Below are 24,961 nucleotides of genomic sequence, written 5' to 3' on the forward strand. Positions count from 1 at the left end.
GCTATGTAATTCTTAACCGCTATAATTACCACAGCCACATAGTGTCATTAAACGCTAATATGTGTGTGTATTGCAAACGGCACAATACATCAAATAAACTTACTTGGTATTTTTGACTAGTGACCTTATTTCAACTCCATCCGTGTCAGTCTCTATCACTGACTGTTGTTTATCTGAGGTATCGCAGGAAAAGCAGACACACACGTGGGAACGGTGGGTGGGGAGAAGCAGCTCATTTGCATTTAAAGCCACAGGCTACAAAAACAGCTACACTGTATTCAGACATTAAAATGGGCCGATTCTGGAGGCTATATTAAATAATCTGCTGGGTATTATAAGCTGAAATTTTACAAACACATTCTGGAGACACCAAATGTGCATCTTACATCTTGTAAAAGGGGTAAAACAGGTGCACTTTAAATCGAGGCATTTGTTTAATTGGTATTTTTCGTCTGTGTTTTTTACTATTTGTACTTTTGATAATTTATTTGTATTTATTATTTATTATTAATTCAGAATTTATATTAGCTAGGATAATTGTTTTAGCTTTGCTATACGTTTTAAGTATGGGAAGCAAAAGTTATGCAGTATTTATCCACTCACTGTCATGTAAATTTAAAGAGCCCATATTATACATGAAATAAGGTCATATCTTGGTTGTAAGGGTCTCCAACAACAGTCTAATATGCATGCAAGGTCAAAAAACACTTTCATGGTCTTATAATCTGCATTTATTTTTACCTAATTATCCCAGCGACTCCTGTATGAATCGTCCAGTGATTCATTTGTTCCCAAACCCCTCCTTAGCGCGGAGCTAATCTGCGCTGATTGGACCGATGACAGTCTGTCGCGATTGGTCGACTGCCTTCAGTCAGAGAGGGAAATGGCCAATAGCTAATCAGCAATTTAAAAAGTAATCACAGTTCATACACGCTCGATAGTGTAGGCGTGGACTTTAGCTGCCACACTATGGCCAGTGGATAGTGCCACGGATAACCGAACGAAGGAGACAGTCGTGTACTCGCCATACCACACACACACAAAAACACACACACACCTCCGGATGACAACGCTCCCGCTTCAGCCCGCACCCGCCAGGTTTTAGCCTGAGAACCCGCTCCGTTTTCTGCCCGCCGCGCCCGGTCCCGCTAGAGCGGAGAACACAACCAAATATCACCCAGTATACAGTCCAGACAGCCAAGCTGTCTGGATAAAAACACACACACAGCACAAAGTACACAAAGCTCGTTCGTTCGTTCGCTTTCTCTCTCGCTCTCTCGCTCTCTCGCTCTCTCTCTCTCTCTCTCTCCCCGCGCCAGATTTCTGCGGCGCGGGAATACATGTCCGAATAAATCGCGGGAGCAGAACTCTAGCACGGAGCTCCATAAACAAACAGCACGCGTCGCGTTTTTAACGTGACTTTGCACGCGATAAGATAATATATCCAGTTAACCTGATACAGTACACGCGGTTACAAGTAACAAATCACAACTAAATACATTTGCAAGCTAGAGTAAACGAGGCAACAACTTTAACCGCACGTACTTACACTTGAGAAATGTAGGAAGAAACCCATCCTGACGTCCATCAGTTACTCTTTACTGATCCTTCCTTTAACAAACTCAGATGAAGTATTCTTTGTAGCATGTAGCTTCCAGAAGTTTCCAACTGCTTGGTTATAATGCTGAGGTTTCATCTTTGGGTAGAGACTCAATATATCCATCTGCTGTGTGACTTCAATCGACCGGCATGTTTGTGTGCGTGTGTTTGTGGGTGTGCGTGTGTTTGTGGGTGTGTGTGTGTGTGTGTCTGGGTTACTGCGTCAGAGGGCGGGGCCTCAGGTTTGAAATCTCCCGGGTTTGCGCGTGCACGTGAAAAACTTTGTTTCGTTCGTACGTCATGGCGAAACACCTAATGAGTCGGTATCAAGGCGACTCGTTTGAAGCACTATGATTCGACTCTTTTATAGATGAATCAACAGTTTTAAACACTGTATTCTTACAGATTTAAGCCTTAGCTGGATACTTCACTTCACTTAGAGCTGTGTTACACACTACATGGAGGGGAATTTTCAAAAACCCATAATATGGGCTCTTTAAAAAATGTATCTGAAACTGTAATTGGATGCGAAATTAAATTAAAGCTTAAAGCAAAATAAAACAAGCATTTGCATTTTTAATTTAATTGCAATTTAATTTTTAAATTGCTATGCTGGATCATTTTTGGATATGTGCGAGTTTTGTTTGGTGTGTGTGTGTGTGCGAGTTTTGTTTGGTGTGTGTGTGTGTGTGTGTGTGTGTGTGTATGTGTGTGTGTGTGTGTGTGTGTGTGTGTGTGTGCGAGAGAGTGTGTGTATTTGTTGGTCCACAGCTCTGCAAAGGAACCAACTGGATAAACAGAAAGTGTTTTCATTCAACAGCTTTTCCTCTTCCTGTCATAGAAAAATCACACAAGTGCAGGCTTTGGATTGAAGTCTCACACACACACACAGGATGCAAACATAGATTTAAATGCGAGGGAGGAGAGCTTTTAAAAAAAAAATAAAGTAGTATACAGTACAAACACCAGAAGATTGAATTTCTATGAATAGTAATACGATTTGCAAGCAGTTCTTAAAAACAATACACAAACTATTATCACGGTTGATGGTGATCATCAGTTTTATCATGTCAAGATTATCAGATCAGTTTTCCTCATAATCTCACAGACGGAGGATTCAGATTGAAATGCTCTTACATAATCTGACAAAATAGAAAGAAATCAGCCTGAAGAAGCTTGAAATAAAACAACAAGATTCAGATGCACATCAGCGTACTGTACAGCACTGACCCACAGCCTCTTTAAAAATGAAAAGCAAAGTTTATTCAAGCTTTAGCTGAATGAAAACCTATTTTAATTTCCCTGGAAACACTGAAGGCCGTGATCTGAATGAATTTTTCATTGCGCTTCTGTTGGATGAGGAGCAACCTAAATTTAGACAACAATAACACTGCATCAAGCCATTGCAGAGCATCTTTAAGACTAGACTTGATATAGGTGTAGTTAAAGATATAGAAAAATATTATTTGAAAAAAAATACACCTTTATGTTTTCTCAACACTTGCATGCCGTTTGCTTGTCTTTGGAACACATGTTTGGCAGAATTGTTTAAAAAAAAAGTGCAAGTTTGAGCGATTACAGCTCAACATAATGCATATTTGGTTTACATATTTGAACTTGTACTCATGTGTTTCTCTACTCATATACTATAATGTTAATAGCAGTTAAACTATCACAATATTTTATACTGATAATTTTCTGATCATAACTGATAATATATAGTTATTACTTAGAAAAAATGCTGATTCATCATGTAAATGATGCAGAACTCACATGGGTAGTCTTTCTAATTATCAAATATAGATGGTGGACAGGTTGTGAAACAAACAAAATCTCATCATGGGGACACGACATTAAAATAATGCAATAAACATTCATTGGGCAGTACTAATTACAAAAACAATGCAACAAAACACTAATAATAACAAGAATAAGATGAAAGTGGTTCGAGGAAAATATACACAGCAAAAAATGTTTTACTTCCTTAGATTCTTTGCCTTTTTTTAGGTCCAAATATTTAACAATTTTTAAATCGAGAAGAATTTTCTAAAGAAGTAAACAGTCTCATTTAAGAAATATGAGTTTTTCTTGAAACAAGCAAAATAATCTGTCAATAGGGTAAGCAAAATATGCCAGAAGGAAAGAGAAGATCATTTTGCTCAACCCATTGGTAGATTGTTTTGCTTGTTTTAAGAAAAAACTTGCTTATATTGACATATTATTTCTTAAAACAAGATAATCTTTTTACTTGTCTAGAAAATGCTACTTAAAGGAAGAATTTTTGAATATTTGGAGTACAAACAAGACAAGAAAATCATTTTTTGCAGTGTTGCCATGTGATGCTGGACACAGAAAGGGTTTTCCACTGTAAAATGTTTAGTAATTAATCATTTTACTCCCACATATGAGAGCATTGCAAAATAACTCTTTTTTTCAGTTTCTTGTTTTCAATTTCATCATACAGTTTTTTACAGTATGTATTATACTGAAGCATTTTTTGTCTTTTTTCTTAGACTAAAAAACATTTTTAGTTTTTAGTTAAACAAGAGAAACTAAAATTTGCCAATTAATCAGTTCTCTAATATTATGCAATTCTTAAAATATTACTCGCCCCTCCTCGACGCCTCTTAATTATCTGTGCAAAACTTGAATCAGAAATGATCTGCAAGTACTTTTACTGTAGAAATTTGAAATATCGTAATGACATCTATTATATGCAAAATCCCAGGAATCCAGCAAGAAAGAGAGAAGCCTTGTTTCCAGGGTAATAAAGTGTGTTTTTGGTGTTCTGAGTGCAGACCAAATGCTATTAAATGAACCAGTCGGGTAGAGCGGCTCACAAATGAGCAGCTGAAAGTGAAAAAGGAAGGAGATTTTTCTGGTGCTCAAGTCAACTAAGCCGAAATTAGCTGAATGTTGTTAAACTGTTTTAAATGATGTTTTCCACCGTTTCAGTCTACAGTACATCTCATCACAGTAAAGCTGAAAACTTGACAACTTTGCAAATGTATTTTAGAAAAAACTAAAACAATGGCATTGCATGAGCATTCATAACCTTTAATAAGGATTTTGAAGTACCTTGGACAACCATTGCAGCCTCAAGTATTTCTGTGCACTCAAAAAAATCTCATTGGACAAAATGAATTTAATTGAACTCAGGATTTCAATTCAATAAATTAGTTTAGTGCCAGCTGAAAAAATGCATTTAACAAAATGAAATACAGTTGAGATTGTGTGTGTGTGTGTATATATATATATATATATATATATATATATATATATATATATATATATATATATATATATATATATATATATATACATATATACATATATATACATATAGTAAATTTTAAACTACAGCTGAACAATTAATTATACATTAAATAAGTAACATTCTAAGTGGATCTCTCTTTTTTTATATGTTATACTTCTGTATTTATACCACAGAAACTGCTAGTGTTTGCATTGCTCTAGCTTTTCCGCGATTATTGTGAAATCCCAATTAATTACCTGTTTTGTCATCACTTTAGACATTACGCTAGAGAATCATTTAAATACAAGATCTAGACAAGAACTGGCAACAGCTTCTGCTGCTCTGACCTCAGCTGCAGATGTGAATGAGTGGCAGAAGAAAGTAGTTCCTTGTACAAAAGGGTTTTTGAGAGTCTGCGTGTTTGATTATCTTTTTTATACATTAGACAATATTTATCATGCTGCCGAACTATACAGGCCCTGTCAATGGATGTCCATTTTTAGGGTTTTCCAGATGTCTGGCCAATCAGGGATTATTAGTCACTCCTGGATGGTTTTATCTTTGCTTTTTGTTTAGAGGTAATTGTCCAGTTGAAAGATGAACTTTCTGCCTAGTCACAGGTTCTAAACATGCAGCATATCTCTGTATTTTGCAGCACTGACTTTTCTTTTATTCTGTATTCACTTCTCCAGTGTAAGGAAAGTATCTACACAGCATGAGAGCTTCACCACCTTGATTCACAATCACTAAGCAATGTTGTGTTTAAAAGACATCGACTTTAATATGTCCAAACATAGACATCTTGCCTAAAACAAGGCTAAATTTGGGCTGTCCGTGAATATTGAATAACTTCTAAAATAGTCTTAAATAAAAAGAAAAAAATAGACTATCAAAAAGATTAGACAGACTCCACGTTACTCGATTGTTAGACATCTATTAAATTTTCTCTGATAGCCCAAATAAAGCTTTGCTTTAGACGTCTGTGTTTCAGAAGAGAATAATGATGCATTTTGCAGAATGCGATACAGAATTGATTTTTTCAAATGATTTTGCCACAGCTGGATTTTTTTTTTTTTTTGGCCTTCTGATGATTTGTTAACTTTCAGCAATCTATAGTATTTCAAATGCTTTCTCCCATTCTTATCGATTAGTACAGCCTATTGACAATTTTTGTCTCTCATTGGACATTTATCTAACGTCTTTTATATGCCGAAACATGCTTTCCGGGCATTGGGATAGTATCATTCAGTTAATAATTCTTCTGAGGTTCTTCAGGCCAGATAATCTTGTTTCTTACAGTCTATTGCTGATGATACACTGAGCAACTTTTAAAGCAATGTTGCTGAGCAACTTTGGGAAATGATGCCATCAAAGGGCAACCGGATCCAGATCCAACTCTGTTGCTTGTTTTCAATAGGAATTTAGCCAGTATTGCTCAGCAACACTGTTCAAAATTCATTTTGCACCATGAATCATCAGCTCAAAAGTACTTCATGCACTTTATTTCCATTTCAAGCATGTTTTTGTGTGTCTTTACTGAGAAGAATTGACTATCTAGCATAACATTCAGATCGCTGGAGTGCTGTGGTGATGTTTGTCCTTTTGTAAGTTTCTCCAGTCTTCATAGCTCTCAGCCAGTGTTACCATCAGCTTCTTGGTCACAATTTTAATGTCTTTTCTCCTCCAGTTTTACTAAAAGGTAAGATCTAAGTAAAGGTCTGGCTGTTCCACACTTCATCCATTCAGGATTATGGAGACTACAGGCTTCTGTAAACCTTCAAAGCAGCAGAAATAGTTTTTTAGCCTTCCACAGATCTGTGTCTCAACGTAATCCTGTCTCTCATCTTTTCAGGATGTTCCTTTGAACACTTGGCTTGGTTATTGTGCTGAAGGGCATTTTCAGCTATTAGAATGTATTTGAAGTAAATCACAGATCATGCCCTTGAACTGCAATCACATTGCAAGAAAAAAAAACTGGTAAAAGTGAAAATACTTTATCAACTAACGTGCATGCATATGTATAAGGTATTTTTTTAAATAAAAGTATAAAGCTATAAACTTAAACTGTAAAACAGTTTAAAATGTTAGATTCTGCTTTTTAAAAAAGAAGCCCCTTCAGCTCAACATGCCTGCATTTATTTGATCCATATAAGATCAAAAAAAAAAAAACATTTTACTATTTTAATTAATAATTCATTTATTCATTTTCTTTCGGCTTAGTCCCTTATATATCAGGGGTCACCACAGCAGAATTCCAGCATATGTTTTTAAGCAAGCTGCAACCCAGTACTGGGAAACATCATTAGTGGAAAGAGTACTGAAAAATCTGACATCATGTTGACGCCTTGTGCCTGCTGGATGTTTAAGGCCTTTATGGTCATGATACAGTAAACATCTGTTATCTTCTCATCAGTGACATGTATCTAAACAGTCTCTGAGTTGGTGCGTGTAAAGATTTTGGACATCTTGGACACTTTTAGTGCTTCCAAACAGTTTGCTGCAATTATAAATCGCCCATGTCTTGAGGTACTTTATTATGATACAATTTACCTTCTATGTGCTGCGACTTGTTTAGACAGAAATCACAGGACTGAATTTTCTGATCCCATAGACATAAAAGATAAGTAGTGAAGGATAAAGGAAAGTAGTGCAGTTAAAGTACTGATACTGCATTAAAAATGTACTCAAGGGAAAGTAAACGTACACAATTTTAAAACTACTTAGTAAATTATAATTCCTGAGAAAAACTACTCAATTACTGTAATTTGAGTATTTGTAATTTGTTACTTTACACCACTGGGAAACACCCATACAATCTCACTTTCACACATACTTATAAAGCCAATTTAGTTTAATCAATTCACCTATAGCGCATGTCTTTGGACTGAAGGGGGAAACTGGAGGAAACCCACCTGAACACAAGGAGAAAATTAAAACTCCCCACAGAAATGTCAACTGGCCCAGCCCGGACTCAAACTAGCAACCTTCTTGCTGTGAGGCAACTGTGCAAACCACTGAGAGTCACCGTGCTATTTTAATTTATTCATTCATCCTTTTCTGTAATTGAACCAGCAACCTTCTTGCTGTGAGGAGACAGCGATACCCACTGCACTACTGCGCTGCTGTTAATTCTTCAATTTCATTTGAAGTATACTGGGAACTTTAGCAGAAAGGGGCCAATATTCTGACAAACTGCATTAAATAACAGGTGTTAAAAGAGATGCATGAGCAGTATTAATCAAGATATTAGTCTAATATTTAACATTTCGCCAAAAATAATTAAGACAAACATGATTGTTGTCAAAGTTCTTTTCTTTTTCTTGATTTTTAATAACGTTTAGCAGTCTGTAGAACTCCAAATGTTTTATTACTACAATTCAGATTTATTAGCGCAGCCCAAAACATGACACTTATTGATCCATTTCAGCAGCAGTAATAAGCAAAATAGACAGTTCAGTGCTATTGTTTACGTTCTCTGCCTCTAATATGGCCGATTGTTTATGCATCTCAAAAGCACTCAATTTACATCAAATGCTAAAGTAACATGTTGTGTTACCCAGTATAGGCCAGAGTTGTGACTGAGCACTGTTGCTGCTGGACAGTTTATCTTCATCTGTCATTTCCACAGCAGGATTAGAAGAGGAAGGAACATTTCCCCCCCTCCCCGCACTCTCTGACTCTTTGTCTCTGTCCTTTCCGCCGATTTAATGTGAAAATCATTAGCTTCGATCAATGACTGTTCCACCTCCCTTATCTTGTGTGCAGCAAGCTAGCGGATTTTTTCTGCCCATATCAGCGTTTAAGAAGCCCATTAAAAATGAAGTGGTCACATGGCCAACACAACTCTTCCCCGTTGCTCATCGATTCACAGTTTCATTTACTATTGCGGTGTGCAGTTATCAAAATGCTTTTAAAAAGAACTTTTCAGCACAGTTTTTACTGTAAATGCAAAATACTGTCCCTTGCAGAACCATCCTTAGGGGTCATATTGATCTATTTGTGTGTGTGTGTGTGTGTGTGTGTGTGTGTGTGTGTGTGTGTGTGTGTGTGTGTGTGTGTGTGTGTGTGTGTGTGTGTGTGTGCAGCTCCCAGTAGAAAAGTGATGGAGGTGGAATTGCACTGGGTAATAAACTATTTCCAGCATCGCTTAGCAACCAGAGCAAATAGAAGAGCGAAGAGAGTTACAGTTCGCAGCTACTTGATGGCACACTTAAAGCAAATGACACTGTTCAATTCTGAGTCTGTAAAGAGACACGCGTGCCTCACTGATACTACCTGACCTTACCACAAATACCATGTGAACTAGGGCTGCATGATATTGGAAAAAAATAACATTGTGATACCTTTTTTTTCACTGCAATACAAATTGTGATACGGAGTACATTTTCAGATGACTGGAATAGCTCTATTTGGGGAATAAAAATCATAATTTTAGACTGATTGTGATGATTTTATAGTGGAGTACATCTGCATAGAACATAATAAATCAAACACAAGTATTGATAAATACAGTAAAGAAAAAATGCAAGCAATATTACATTTTTTTGCAATATTCCCACAAATTAAATAATCAAACGTGCAGTATAACACAACTGCAATTAATATTTTTTTATAGTTACAAACAATATAATTTCTTGTGCCTGCATGATTTATCTGGCTTGAAATGTTCATCCAGTCACAAGCCCTAAAACACTTGCAAATGACAAACGTTCCAGTAGCTATACAATTTCATGAGTATTTTCAACTGTGGCTCCTGGTCAACTAGAATCTCGATTCGACTGCATATCTTGCAATGTGACTATAGCAGATACAATCATTGCAATATCGATGCTGAAATGATGTATTGTGCAGCCCTAATGTGAACATTTGGAGGAAAGGAAGCAGTATTAATCGTTAAACATAATCGGTCTGTCACAGACAATTAAGAAGGCATTTTAAATGTTATTATTATCAAATTATATAATTTTTATTCACTTCGCACACTATTGTAGTTTCAGTTTTCACACTGAATTATCTATAAACATTTTAAACACATAAATGAGAACACTAAAAATCTGGACTTCAGCTGCTGACAAAATCCCCATTATTTATGAGAAGTTTATTACTCAAAACAATGATCAGGATCCAGAATGATTGGCTTATTTTGTGTGATTGATACTTGATAATTTACTTTGTTTTTCTGTTAACTTCTATTCAGTGGATACTCCAGTTTAAAGAGGCCGCAGGGTGTCGGTGCCAATGGCATAGTGGTACTGTGTGCTGACATATAGCATCGGCGTGCTCACGGCAACCCGAGTTCGATTCCCAGCTTGAGGTCCTTTGCTGATCCTTCCCCTCTCTCTGCTCCCAATGCTTTTCTGTCTGAAATGTCTACTGTACTTACATAATAAAGGTGAAAAAAAAATAACTAAAAATTATTATTTAAAAAATTGACCGCAGGGAACAGGGGGTGGGGGTACTTGAATTGATATATTTCATTATATTGTTTTTCAGCCTGTATGCTCTGTTAACAATAAAAAATAGAATTTTTGCCTCACACTGATTATGACAGAACTTTTGGTAAGAATCGATAATCAATGTTGTGTAAAAAAGATAAATAAACAAATTAAAGTGTAAAAAAATTATATATATATATATATATATATATATATATATATATATATATATATATATATATATATATATACATATATATATATATATATATATATATATATATATATATATATATATATATATATATATATATATATATATATATATATATAATAAAAGAACCCCTTGAATAAAAGCAGTTTTTAATTTTTTAAACATCCATTTTAGACAAAATTGTTAGCCCCTATAAATATATGTGTGTGTGTGTGTGTGTGTGTGTGTGTGTGTGTGTGTGTGTGTGTGTGTGTGTGTGTGTGTGTGTGTGTGTGTGTGTGTGTGTGTGTGTGTGTGTGTGTGTGTGTGTGTGTGTGTGTGTGTGTGTGGTATTTCCAGGAACATTAGTTTAAGCAATAAGTTTGTAAACAGTTTTTCTTTTTCATTGATTCATTAAATTTAGATCTTTTTATCAAGCTACTGTTTATTAATTTTATTGACAAAAAAATAATAACCCAACTTCTGGTTTCAATTTATTTAGCACTCTTTAGAAATGCTCATAGACATCTATTCAATTTCATACTAGGCATGGCCCGGTATAAGTTTTTGACAATATGATAACCTTGGATACAAATAAAACAGTTTCACGGTATTGTGATTATTGCTGTAAAATAAATGTTTTTCAATGTCTGGGTAAAAAACAACAACTTTTTTTCCCAATTAAACACAATATACTGTATTTTATTTTAGGAAATATTTTGTATATTCTTTATTTTTATTAGCTATTTATTGGTTTCAAAAACACAGATTACTTTAAAACATGTAAAAAAAAACATTTCATATTCTTTAGGAACGGTATTACAGAAAATTTAGCCGGTTTTAAAACCTTGACTTTTCCAAACCATGGTAAACCTCGAAACCAAAATTTCATGTTGCTATTGATATTACTAATGATATTGTCAATGAGGACTGCACAATACTGGAAAAATTCCGACATTGTAATATTTTGTTTTGCTGCGATATGAATTCAATTTCACCAAATGACTTCTATTTGTGAAAACAAAACAAAGTGTTGATTTGGTAAGGGTGTGAATCATGTATAAAAAAATTAAATTGCAAGAATAACTACAATAGAGCTAAAAACAAACAAACAAACAAACAAACAGGTTATTTATGGTTTTCCGAGGAGTCAAACAGTATTCAGCAGTGGTGGAAAGAGTACTGAAAAATCATACTTGGGTAAAAGTACCATTACTTGCCTAAAAATGTAGTGCAAGTACAGTAAAAGTGTCTGTTGTAAATATTACCCAAAGTATGAGTAAAAAGTAGACCTTTCAAAAGTACTCAACAGTAGTGAGTATTACGCCGTTAAAAGCTGACATTTTTACATGTAATTTGTGCATGTGTGTGTAAACCAGGAGTGTCCTGCAGATTTTAGCTCCAACTTGAGTCAACACACCTGCAAGGATGTTTCTAGAAAGCCTTGTAAGAGCTTGATTAGCTAGCCCAGGTGTGTCTGGTGGGGTTGGAACTAAACTTTGCAGGACACTGGCCCTCCAGGACCATGTTTGGACACCCCTGGTGTAAACGTAACATTCTGTAGTGCATCTAGGTATTGCCAAGCAGGCACACAACATCATAAGATGTTAATATTAGCTTAGATAGCTAATCTATTAGCTAATCTTACAACTGGGATCGACGACAAGACTTTTGTCAGGTAGTGTATTTTTAACAAATGCAAGCCCTCCGGTAATTTCTTTTCCTGTGGTTCTAATTCATGTAAATAATACTGAGTTGTAGACACCTCCAATCCATGTTGGAACCACCAACACATTTGCCTCCTGTATCATTATCTGTAATAATCTCAAACACTCTCATGTATGACAGAGCGGCCCAGGATTTAATTTTTTTGATTATTTAGTGATGATCACAAACACAAACTGACAGGTTTTCCATTTCTGTTTCAAGTCAGACAGACTGATCTATTAATTGAGAGAGTAAACAGAATTAGACATGCAGTAAAATAACATAAGAGCTAAACCTCCGACAACAGGTGAGTGCAGAGAGTCAGTGTGTGTGTTTCCTGGAATTACTGCGTACGATTGCGAGGGAATAATGGGGCTTTCCAGTTATCTGAGAGGACGGTGATAAAAGGCTTTTACTGGCAGACAAAAAGAGTGTAATCATCATCATGATTAAAAAGAGGAAGGTGTTCAGAGCGGGTGGGGTGGTGAAGGAGGAGCAGAGATAGAGAAAGCAGAGAGCTTGCTTTCCTCTCAAACTGTGTTGCTTATAGAGGTGACTTGCGTGTGTGTGTGTGTGTGTGTGTTGCACAGATCAATGCAACTCATCCACTTAAATCTCCTGATCCATTCATCAATACAAACTAATGAAACAACCAGACACAGACCGACACAAATAGAGAGATGGGATAGAAAAGAAAAATAAGGAAAAAAGACTAATGTGAAGATAAGAAATTGTTTCATACAGCCAATTTCATATATTTCAATTTCATACAGCTTTAGAACAAAGATATGTGGCATTATTTAGAGATACCCCAGCACTGAATGTCAAAAACACCACACTGTTATAGCAATATCAAATGTAAATTTCTAATAAGAAACAATTCAGAAAGATTACATTTCAGTTGCTATTCAGGTCTGCATCTATATTGTAAACAATTATATATTTATTATATAATTCATAATGTATTTATTAATAATTAGTTTATTAATAAAATAACATATTAATTAATATATTTATTTCATACTTTTGGATTAACCATGCTAACCAATAATTAAACTATCTTAGTATTGTCAACTGTGACTATAGAACAAACACACACCGTGAGACTAAAATAGTCTTTGGCTCTAATCAAACTATCAAAAGAGACATGTAGAGAGAAACCTTAAATTTACAATGTTGTCTCTGAGCAATCTACAAGAACGACAGTGAAAGAGAAAATAATCCTCAAACCTGCGACAACAAACCCAAACAATCAATACAGTTGAAAAAAATAGCATAGCTATGAAAATACACAAGCAAGAAAGCCTAATTCACTTACTTATGATTATTGATCATTTACCTTTTGTGATAGTACATTAAAATTCCACACTCACCTGATTTTTTTAAGGCACAAAGACGTTTGTTTAGAGAAATCCATCTGTCTTATCAGTCTCATAAAGTACATTTTAGCCACGTGTTAATCTTATTAAAGCGAATGCTTCCATCTGGTGGTTGTTTGTTGATATGAGCGGACATTTTGACAGAGGCCTCGTCTTTTATTTTGTAATGTAGCCAGTGGCGTAGCGGACGGGGGACCTTAACCCGCAACTACGTCGTCTGTGATGAGTAGTGAGTGACACCTTCTTTCGCCATAAGGATCCACTTTAGTTTCTCAATGCTTAAAGGGATAGCTTACCAAAAATGAAAATATACTCAATATTTACACATCCTCCTGGTTCCAATCCAAACCTGTTTGACTTTCCCTCTACTGTTAAACACAGATTATATTTCTTGTAATCTTTGATGTAGTATTTGTTTGTCCTACTATGGAAGCTTATGCTTACAGGTTTTCAGTTTTCTTTAAAGTATCTTCTTAAGCATAAAATTCATTCATTCATTTTCTTTTCGGCATAGTCCCTTTTAATCAGGGGTCGCCACAGTGGAATGAACCACCAACTTATCCAGCATATATATGTTTTATGTTTTTACCCTTCCAGCCATAATCCAGCACTGGGAAACATCCTTTTGCATTCACACACATCTACTATGGCCAATTTAGCTTATTCAAATCACCTATATTGCACGAGTTTGGACTGTGAGGGAAACCGGAGCACCCAAAGGAAACCCACATCAACGCGGGGAGAACATGCTAACTCCACACAGAAACTCTAACTGACACAGCCGGGGCTTGAACCAGCGACCTTCTTGCTGTGAAGCGATCATACTACCCACTGTGCCTCTGTGCTGCCCCTCTTAAGCATAACAGAAGAAAGCAATTCAAACAGGTAAGGAAAAGAAACCATGAGGGAGTTCACTTTTGAGTGAACTATATTAAAGGTTTAATGCTCTTTCACAAACACAAACAAAACTGTATTTATTTATTCAGATTTATTCTTATTATTATTTTTTTTACACCTTTAGAATTGGATGGAAAATGGAAATAATTTTTTTTTCTTGCAAGCCAAACTGTTAGTTCATATCATGAGCCAGATTTTGAGATTTTTCAAATAAAATTAAAATTTTTGAAGCTTACAAAATAAAATTGTGACAAACCTAAAATTACTTAATTACACCAAAGTCACGTGACTTCAACAACATGGTCCCTGTTTCTTGGAACAATTTTAAATGTGCAATATATCAATACATGTATTAAATAGTGAGTAGATTAATTTCCCTGTTCAGTATGATACCTTGCACCCAGTTCAAAAACAAATTCTAAATCAGAATCTGAACTGAAAAAGTAAGTGCTGCTGGACAATAACAGAAGCTTGTTTAAGTTGAATTGTGTCGGGATGTGTATTTTATTATTTCAAATATTTTTAGCTAATCTTCATTAAATTAGATGTCAAATCAAATTGCCAATGGCATTGGGGGGGGGGGGGGGGGGGGGGGGGGGGTTCCATGTGGCAATTCAATAAAAAAAAACGTACATGAGACATGTTTAAAGGGACAGTGAAGATGGTACAACAGGGTGTAAACTTTTCAATCATACAGTAAAAAACACTCACCAGGCATTCAATAGGTATCTTGATAGAAGCAGATTAGATCCATTTCTTCTGCCTTAATTGTTCATAGCTTTGACTTGTCAATGTGCTCAAAACATTCCTCAGGCATTCTGCTGTACATCATGATGCAAATCCCCAAATCAAGCACGCAATAAAACTCTTGCTCTCCAAGTTTGGCCTGTCTGAACTGTAGCCTGGTAGCTAGTTCTTTCAGTAACTGGCACCTATTGGGTTCTTCTGCTGCTGTAGCTCATCTGCTTCAAGTTTGACATTATGTGGTTAGAGATGTTTGTTTTGACACCTCAATAGTGTTAAAATAGTGGCTATTTGAGTTACAGGTAACATAGTGGCTTAGTGGTTAACACTGTCACCTCACAGCAAGAAGATCGTTGGTTCGAGTGCCAGCTGGGCCAGTTCAAGTGTATCTTTCTGCAGACTGCAAGACGGGGATGTAACATGAAAAGGGGTAAATTGTAGTAAGTTAGAGAGGTGTAACTTGGGAGTTGTCAAGATCCCAATGAACCATGCAAGATGTCACAATGAAATGTTGTTGGTGAGATGACAGAAATATAACAGAGAACATTTACACCAAATGTTTTCATGAGTTTCCTCCAAATTTATCCACAACCGATTCATTTGATATATTATTATATTCATTCATTTAGCAACTGGCTGACTTCTTCATCCATTTTGTCATGACAGTTGGTCAACTCAGTGTCGCCCCCTGTGGTTGCAAATAATAAGTTGGGGAAAGTAATAATGATGATGGTTGGATTTAGGGTTGGGCAAGGTGTTGACCAGGGGTCACCAACCCTGTTCCTAGAGAGCTACCTTCCTGCAGAATTAAGTCCCAACACTGATCAAACACACCTGAACCAATTAATTGTACCTAAAGCAGCACTTTATAATTACAAACAGGTGTGTTTGGTCAGGGTTGCAACTGAAATGTGCAGGAAGGTAGCTCTCCAGGAACAGGGTTGGTGAGCCCTGGTGTAGACATTAATAATAATGATGGTTGGGGAAAATGTAGACATTAATAACGATGATGGTTGGATTTAGGGTTGGGATAGGTGTAGACTTTAATAATGATGATGGTTGGGTTTAGGATTGGGGATGATATACACCAAGGGTCACCAATCTCAGTCCTAGAGGGCCGGTGTTCCTGCAAGGTTTAGCTCCAACTTGCCTTAACACACCTGACTGGATGTTTCAAGCATACCTTGTAAGACCTTGATAAGGGTTGAAACTAAAATCTGCAGGACACCGGCCCTCCAGGAACAAGTTTGATGACCCCTGGTGTAGACGTTAATAACTATAATAGTTGAGTTTAGGCTAGGGGACGATGTAGACGTTAATAACTATGATGGTTGGGTTAAGGGTTGGGGAAGGTGTAGATGTTAATAACCATTATAGTTGGGTTAAGGGTGGGGGAAGGTGTAGACGTTAATAAATGTGATGGTTGGATTAAGGGTTGGGGTGGGTGTAGACATTAACAACTATGATGGTTGGGTTTAGGTTTAGGTAGGGTGTAGACGTTAATGATGATGATGGTTAAGAGTAGTGTAGACCAGGCCTGTCTAGTTTAGCTCCATCTTCCTTTAACACACCTCACTGGACATTTATTGTACCAAGAGGAGCTTGATTAGCTTGTTCAGGTGTGTTTAAATGGGGTTGAAACTAAAATATGCAGGACACCGGCCCTCCAGGACTGAGTTTGGACACCCCTGGTGTAGATATTAATAACGAAAGTACTGTGCCATCTTGCAGACAAAATATTTTTTTTATATGTGGGTCTTCAAGTTACATCTGTAACATACTACAAGTTACACCCCTGTCTTGCAGTCCGCAGATACCATGCTCAGCCAGTTGACATTTCTGTGTGGAGTTTGCATGTTCTCCCCGTGTTCACATGGGTTTCGTCTGGGTGCTCCGGTTTCCTCCACAGTCCAAAGAAATGCTGTATACTAAATTGGGTAAACAAATTGGCCATAGTTCATGAGTGTGAATTTGAGAGTGTATGGGTGTTTCCCAATATTAGGATGCGACTGGAATGGCATTCGCTCTGCAAAACATGCCGGAATAGTTGGTGGTTCATTCCCCTGTGGTGACCCCTGATAAATAAGGGACCTCTCTTTGACCTCTGGCATCAACAAGGTTTTTTTCCCCCCACAATATACCTGCTTACTGGATATTTCCTCTTATTTTGGACCATGCTGTGTTAACCTTGAATATGTTAGTGCATAAAACTCTCACTAAATTAGCAGTTTCTGAAATACTGACACTAAGATGTTCTGTCCCTAATATAACCTTCCTTCCCCATTCTGTTGTTCGGCTTGACCATGTTGCTGTCGTTTGATTGGCAGGTTTAGATATCTGAAACAGAACTGGTGTATCAGGTGTCCAGCAAGTGTCTATTATTGGGCCTTGAGAAAAAAACAAAACATATCCACTCCATAGAAAAGAGCAAAGAAGCCAGTAAAGTGTCTAATGAGCAACAAGAAAAAACGAATGACAGCACATATTTAATTGACCTGCCATGAGTTTAATCACTGTTTGAGAATGAAGAGTCCTTCTTCATCATTGGGATAATGATGAAACAGTTGAATAAATCATGTTTCACATTTTCATACATCATAATTCATCTAGAGTGGAATCAACAGGAGCTTGGCACATACAGAAATACTCAGTCACATGACCTGTGACCAACAGATGCACACATACATCACAGTCTCACTGAATTTAAAGCATTAAAACGTATCCGTGTGTGTGTGTGTATGTGTGTGTGGCAGAAGGGGACGGTTTCAGGTCGGTCCATTTAAAGTTCTTTTTTTTAAACATAAAGGTTCAAGTTCTTTAAACTTAATATCAAATAAAATATAATAATAATAATTTGAAAACAAAAACATCATTATCTACAGAAACATCACCATGTGCAAGAATGTACATTTTGGTTCTAAGGCAATAATTGTTCCTCCACAACACTAGTGCTGTCAATGCTGTGAGAATGTGTTTGTCAGTGTTTTAGATGAGCGACGTCGTCCTCTCGACGTTGCCTCTCCACTGCACCAACGCATTCACTGAATGGCTGGAGCATTGCTTCATGGGATCTGTCGTTTGCTTCGAGACACCGAATAGCACCGTAGGATTTCCCTTCAACAGCGACTTCTTTCCAAGCTGGGAAAACTCGTCATTGGGAATATAGCAACAATATAGCAACAAAGAACGTTCCCTTGGGATGAGTCTGTATCCGTCGTGTTTGTCTGAGCTCTTGTCAGTTTGTCATCCTCGTTGGTATTTGCATGATTGGAGAGCACACAGTCTTTCTGTGTTAAGTGCATATAAAGCGCACAGGGTTAAGGTGGTTGTAGTCACTTGTCACAGCTGTAACAGACATATTACGCAAGGCTTTATGACATCATTTCCTGTTCATTTCTTCATGAGGCTTTACTGGAAAATTGAGAAAACCACTGATTTCTTCAACAGACAAATTAGATCATTTTCTCTGTCACACAAAAACAATTCAAAATCAAGCAAATTCACATGCTTTGTGGAAGTCAGGAACAGGCGCAGATGGAATCTAACTATTTTCAAATAATCTTGGGTATTAAATTGTGAAATAGCATTACACTTTTATAGCATGATCAATCGATGCATTCAATTTTTGGTGCCTGATAAGTGAACTCACAAGGTGATTCCCTGTGGGCCTCTTCATGACCGACACACAAGATACTGGGTCTCATTCACTAAAATTCACTTTGCACATTTTTTAATGAAACTTCCAATAAAATGGACTAATTGTGATGTTAATGACTTTGGAGTTTAGACATTTGCACAAGACACCCAAACCATCTTTATATAAAAGCATTCGATCAGCCTTTCAAAACTATGAGCAAACAAATGACTCCACAGAAGCGAGATCTCAGCTCAAACTCCATTAACGCAGACCTAGATTACAGACCTCTCACTAGATAACTGTACAATATATTAGGCCGGTGTTTCTCAACTGGTGAGTCGCAGAGGGTTTTTGTATGTTTTTATTTTGAAAGGTGTTGGTGAAAGCTGTTGATAGCTCCTTTTAGATGGTTCCTATGTGCAAAAAATAAAAAATAAATTCTCCAAAAGGCCATTTTAGACACAATACAGCAGACGTGAGTGTCTATTTTCAATAGTGTAAATGCAGAAAGTGGCCAGACAAGAGCAGCAACCAGTGCTCGATTGCCAACAGTAAAATCCAGCTGCATACACAAAATTGCCAGGGAAAATGTCAAATATATGGGCTAAGCATAGTGTGTGTAATCCCTGCAGGCACAAGATGTCAACATGACGTCATATTGGCGTTGTACCCCAACGTCATGGGGACATTAGATTTTGTTTGGAAATGAAAATCTGGTTGACATCAGAACCCAACGTCAATGTCCAACCTAAAATCAACCAATTATCAATGTCTAATCATGTTACACCTTGATGTCACCACTATGACATCTATCAGACGTCGGATTTTGGTCATTTTCCAACACAACCTAAAATTAACCAAATATCAAGGTAATTTGACGTCGTTATTGGACGTCAAAATAATGTTGTCCTTAGATGCTGGCTAGATATTAAATTTTGGTCACCTGACGTCATAACCTAAATCTAACCTAATCTTATGATGTTGTGAGCCTGCTGATGTGTCTTCCTTGAAAATCTTGTTAGTCGTGTTAATACTAAAAGTAACAGAAGAATAATGTTTTTGTTATTTGTTAAGAAATAAAATATATTCTTATTAGCTGTCTAAGCTGTCAGCTGTTACTGTGTTTACAGTACTCTTTAACAGCATGCAAAATTATAGTAGTTCATCACAAGAGCAAAAATAAAGCCATGTAACTTGCTTTTAAACAACCACTTCTCATTTTGTTGAATCAATAAACACTAGTTTGGGGCTGCTTGTTAATGTTTCTTCATCAGGAGTATTACTAAGGCTACATTCACACTGCTCAAATCTTATTTTTATTTTCAGATCAGATTTTTTTGAATAGCTGTTCACACTGTTATTATAAATGTGGCCAATATCATATTTCCAGAGTAAACGGATCATGGTCCTTAACTGACCCGCATGCGCAAAGGTACACCTACCCACAGCACAAAAGGTCTAATTATGCAATGTGTGTACTCTATGAAGTGAATAATGCACGTTGTCAGATTGTTTATTTCAATATATGAATATTGAAATTTTCACAGACAACTGCTGTGTTTTTTTTATAAACTATAAATGGTTGGCTTTCTAGTGCTAATGTGCATTTCAAACCTAAAATAGGTGTTTTGTGATTATTTTGATTATTTGTTATTAACCACTGCTGTGTAGTGAATCACCGGTGTGTAGTGAACTCATCAAGGGTTAATGAGCAGCTGCAGATTGAACTGTAAAGGCAGAGCTCAAGTCGGGTGTTAAAAATTATATGTACCCTTTCCACAAGACTGTTATGACGCCTTTAACGGTCATCATAATCTTAAATCCTTGAAAGGTTTTAATATTTTTATTTTAAAAAAAAGTTTGAACATTTATATGCATTTATGAATGAATCATCTTTGCGTCAAATAAAACAAAAAAAAAAACGAATTACTGCTCGTGCAAGGCATTTCTAATGCAGCGTCTATGGGGCTGAGAGTAAATTTGATGTTATTCTCTCCTCTAGCTGCTGTCATCAGTCTCACACTATTTTTTTCCCTTTTTCTGAAAGTCTTGATAACACCATTGTGGAGTTTTTCTTTTATTATTTCAGCGAATAAGGTTGAAAAAAAATTATATTTGTTGTACTCTCTGATTCACTGCGCTCTAAGTTTAATCATCTATCATGACTTTCGCTACTGAGAAACCCAGAAATGTGAAAAGGGTACATTGTTTGGACTTTGCAGAGTCTGATAACCTAGCCTACAGTTGATTCATTTTAATTTGTTATAAACAGCATAGGCTGTATCCGGTACAAACTCATCAAAGTGAAACGGAAACGTATAACGTTTGATAAGGATTTTGTCCTTAACAACAAAAAAGGTTTACAAGTAGCATTAAACTTGTTGCATTTTCTGTTGTTAATGTATTATTAAAGTGAAACAGCCATTTCATGCAGGCCTATGTATTTTATTTCTTTAATCTATGCAATTATGGTGGTATTTAAAATATAACTGAACTATTATTTTTTTGTTACAGATTAATGGGTAATGTTTATTTACAAGCGCCAGTTGTCATTCAAAAAATATTCAAAATAAACAACCTTTTATGTAAAGTATTTGCCCTGTGTGTTATTCCACTATGGCAATGGGGAGTAGAGAGTGTTTGCAGCACAAACCAGTACAGAATAATGACACGCGCCGATCGAAATGATTTAAAATTTACATGAATTCTTACACAGCTGTTTACTCTGCGAAATTTCAAAACATCAGATCTGTATCTGATTTAATAGCACATATAAAAGTGGCACAGACAGAATTGAAAAGATTCCATACGGTTTAGGCTGGTCACACTCTTATGACAAATCAAATGGACAAAAAAAATGAGATGTGGGCCACTTTGCCTGCAGTGTGAACGTAGCCTAATATTCTTTCAATCTGTGTGTATGTTAAGTAAAGTGGGTTTGTGCTTATGTTCATATGGGGAAAAAAATGTGTCATAGTTTAATGAAAAGGGAAACTGATGCGTGTCCCAGAGCCATACCAGTGGCTTAAGCTGTAATGCAGTTTTGCACAGTATGATGAAATATATTTAAGATTCAATACTGATGTATAAGATTTGATCTTACAATCATAAGGCCACCCAGAGCATGTGACTGTTGTGGACGTGTGGTTTCAGTCATTCCTTTTTGGAATTCAGAATAAATTTTAGCACATAACACAGTACAGGTGACTTGTGAAATTTCCAACATAGACTCATTCTGAAAACGTAGCCTTATATAAATATATATATATATATATATATATATATATATATATATATATATATATATATATATATATATATATATATATATTTCAAGTGATCAAGAATTATGTAGCCAGAAGTACGTATGACTGCTTTTCATTTTTAAAATTGACCGATACAGGGCGGTTTAATGAGAGTCCGGTGAGGAATTCCAGAAAGCAAATAAGACAAAAACAGAATCCAAAAAATAAAATAAACAAGTAAATAACAGGGGAGAATGTGATAAAATTAAGTAAAAAAAATCAGGAGAGGGCTTTTCTTTTTCTGAATTGCTTTTTAAATTTGTCGGTTGGGTTTAGGGAAGTGGGAGGGCATGTCAATCTGTGCTTTTTAAAATGCTATTGGTTAGGTTTAGGGAAGGAGGAGGGTGGGTCAAGTTGATTGGTCAGCCAGAAAGTCAATCAACAGCGAGCTCTGGTGGATTTACAAGAGAACAGCAGGCGTGAATGGCAGTTGTGAGAGAAATTTAAGATCTCAAAAAGCATACACAGCAGCCTCTGGAGGATTCGCAAAAACAAAAACTGAAAAAAAAACGTAGCTCCTGGGACGTATTTGGCGCTCTCCAGAAATGTATATAAAGGTACATTTTCAGAATGGGTTGAAAATTTCCCTCACCGGTTGATGCATGCAGATACTTAGTGAATGAGACCCTCCAGCTTAATAGTTAGATTCACTGACAAATGATGTCTGTCTCCGCTGACATAAACAATGGGCTACATACATGTAAGGAAGCTTATTGTTAAATAGGGCTACATATTTACTTTTGCACTTTTGATGGAGAGAAAATGGGTTTTGCCGTAAAGCTAACAGAACAATAACAGAAGAATTGTACAACCACAATTAAAAAAAAACATTTGAATGAGTTCAGGCTGGTATTTGAAGGCCTCTCTCTCTCTCTCTTTCTGTTTTTCTCTCAAACACACACATCCAAATACACACACACATTTTTAGCTGAGGTACAGTGTGGTGTGGCGTCAGCAGCCAAACTGTCCATGCTGTCCGGAGCAACACACACACATACACACACACACGTTCAATAGCAGTTACTTAAATGTCTTATTATCAGTGTCTCTTAGTTTCAGTGTGCAACTCTATGTCTGAAGAATGGAGAGCCAACAAGAAAGTTTTGTGTGTGATTGTGTGTGTGTGTTTTCACTGCACTGCTCCAGTCAGAGAGCGCAAGACACCACTCCAGTGGGCGGAGCAATCCCACACATAAGAGCAGCTGATTGGTGTTTAGGGTCAATATGACAGCACTTCCATAGTGGCTGAACATAGAGGCAAATCCAATGCAGGAAACACATAACGGCAGGGTCTTTGATTGAAATGAATCAATTGCAATAGTTTGCTGGAGTCTTTTTCTCCTCATTTTATCCCTGTCTTCAGTCTCTCAAATGTTACTTGCGTGTGTGTAGCGCCTCCTGAAACTTTGTGCTAGTGTAGCGGATGTGAAAGCCTTTCTTACTGATGGTGTCGTCAGAGTGAAAATGGATCAACACGGCATCGCCAGCAGAGTAAAGCTCCTCACGAGGCTAAACAAAGGGAGAGAGAGTCGTCAGTGGGAGAAATACAAGAAGCTATATGACATATGAACATCCTAAATTCACCACAAACACACATGATGAGAGATAATCTTGTTAGTTCTAGTTCAGTGGTCAAAAAAAGCATTCAATTCTTGCTTATGAATATCTATATGTTTCTAAGACGAGGACAATTTAGGGCTGTTCAATATGATGACTTACACTCACTGGCCACTTTATTAGGTACACCTGTCCAACTGCTCTTTAACACCAATTTCGAATAAGCCAATCACATGGCAGCAACTCAATGCATTTAGGCATGTAGACATGGTCAAGACAATCTGCTGCAGTTCAAACTGAGCACCAGAAAGGAGAAGAAAAGTGAGTTAAATTACTTTGAACTGATCTACTGGGTTTTTTTTTACACACAACCATCTCTACGGTTTACAGAGAATGGTCTGAAAAAAAAGGAAATATCTAGTGAGTGGCAGTTCTGTGGGAACAAATGCCTTGTTGATGCCAAAGGTAAGAGAAAAATGCTGAAAAAAAGCAACAGTAACTCAAATAACCACTCGTTACAACCGAGATATGCAGAAGAGCATCTCTGAACGCACAACAAGTCCAACCTTGAGGCAGATAGGCTATAAAAGCAGAAGACCACACCGAGTGCCACTCCAGAACATCAAACTGAGGCTACAATTCACAGAGGCTCACCAAAATTGAACAATAGAAGATTGGAAAAACGTTGGCTGGTCTGATGAGTCTCAATTTCTGCTGTGACATTCGGATGGTTGGGTCAGAATTTGCCATCAACAACATGAAAGCATGGATCCATCTATATTTTCTTGGCACACTTTGGGCACATTAGTACCAATTAACCATCGTGTCAATACCACAGCCTAACTGACAATTGTTGCTGACCATGTCCATCCCTTTATGACCACAGTGTACCCATCTTCTGATGGCTACTTTCAGAAGTATAACACACCATGTTATAAAGTGTGAATCATCTCAGATTGGTTTCTTGAACATGACAATGAGTTCACTGCACCCAAATGGCCTCCACAGTCACGAGCCCTCAATCCAATAGAGCACCTTTGGGACGTGATGAAACGGAAAATTCGCATCATGGATGTGCAGCTGACAAATCTCTAGGAACTGCATGATGCTACCATGTCAATATAGACCAAAATCTCTGAGGAATATTTCCTGTACCTTGTTAAATCTATGCCACGAAGGATTAAGGCAGTTCTGAAGGTAAAAGAGGGTCCAACAAGGTACTAATAAGGTGTACCTAATAAAGTAGCCTGTA

The 24,961-nt window shown here is 36.7% G+C and overlaps 2 protein-coding genes across 2 annotated transcripts in view; both read right to left on the reverse strand.

The window, feature by feature from the left end:
- Positions 1 to 13,699, reverse strand: part of ugt8 (UDP glycosyltransferase 8) — a 168,553-nt gene extending 154,854 nt beyond the window's left edge. Inside the window, exon 1 of the mRNA XM_073944236.1 lies at positions 13,564 to 13,699. The gene's annotated coding sequence lies outside the window, so the exon portion shown is untranslated. The remainder of the gene's footprint in view (positions 1 to 13,563) is intronic.
- An 8,723-nt stretch (positions 13,700 to 22,422) lies between these two features.
- The window catches only part of tll1 (tolloid-like 1), a 91,805-nt gene continuing 89,266 nt past the window's right edge, over positions 22,423 to 24,961 (reverse strand). The window contains 1 exon segment of the mRNA NM_131010.1: positions 22,423 to 23,661. Within this exon segment, the coding sequence (NP_571085.1) occupies positions 23,527 to 23,661 (135 nt within the window). The 3' untranslated portion in view covers positions 22,423 to 23,526.

The sequence above is a fragment of the Danio rerio genome, chromosome 1 (genome assembly GCF_049306965.1).
Source record: "Danio rerio strain Tuebingen ecotype United States chromosome 1, GRCz12tu, whole genome shotgun sequence".
NCBI lineage: Eukaryota > Metazoa > Chordata > Actinopteri > Cypriniformes > Danionidae > Danio > Danio rerio.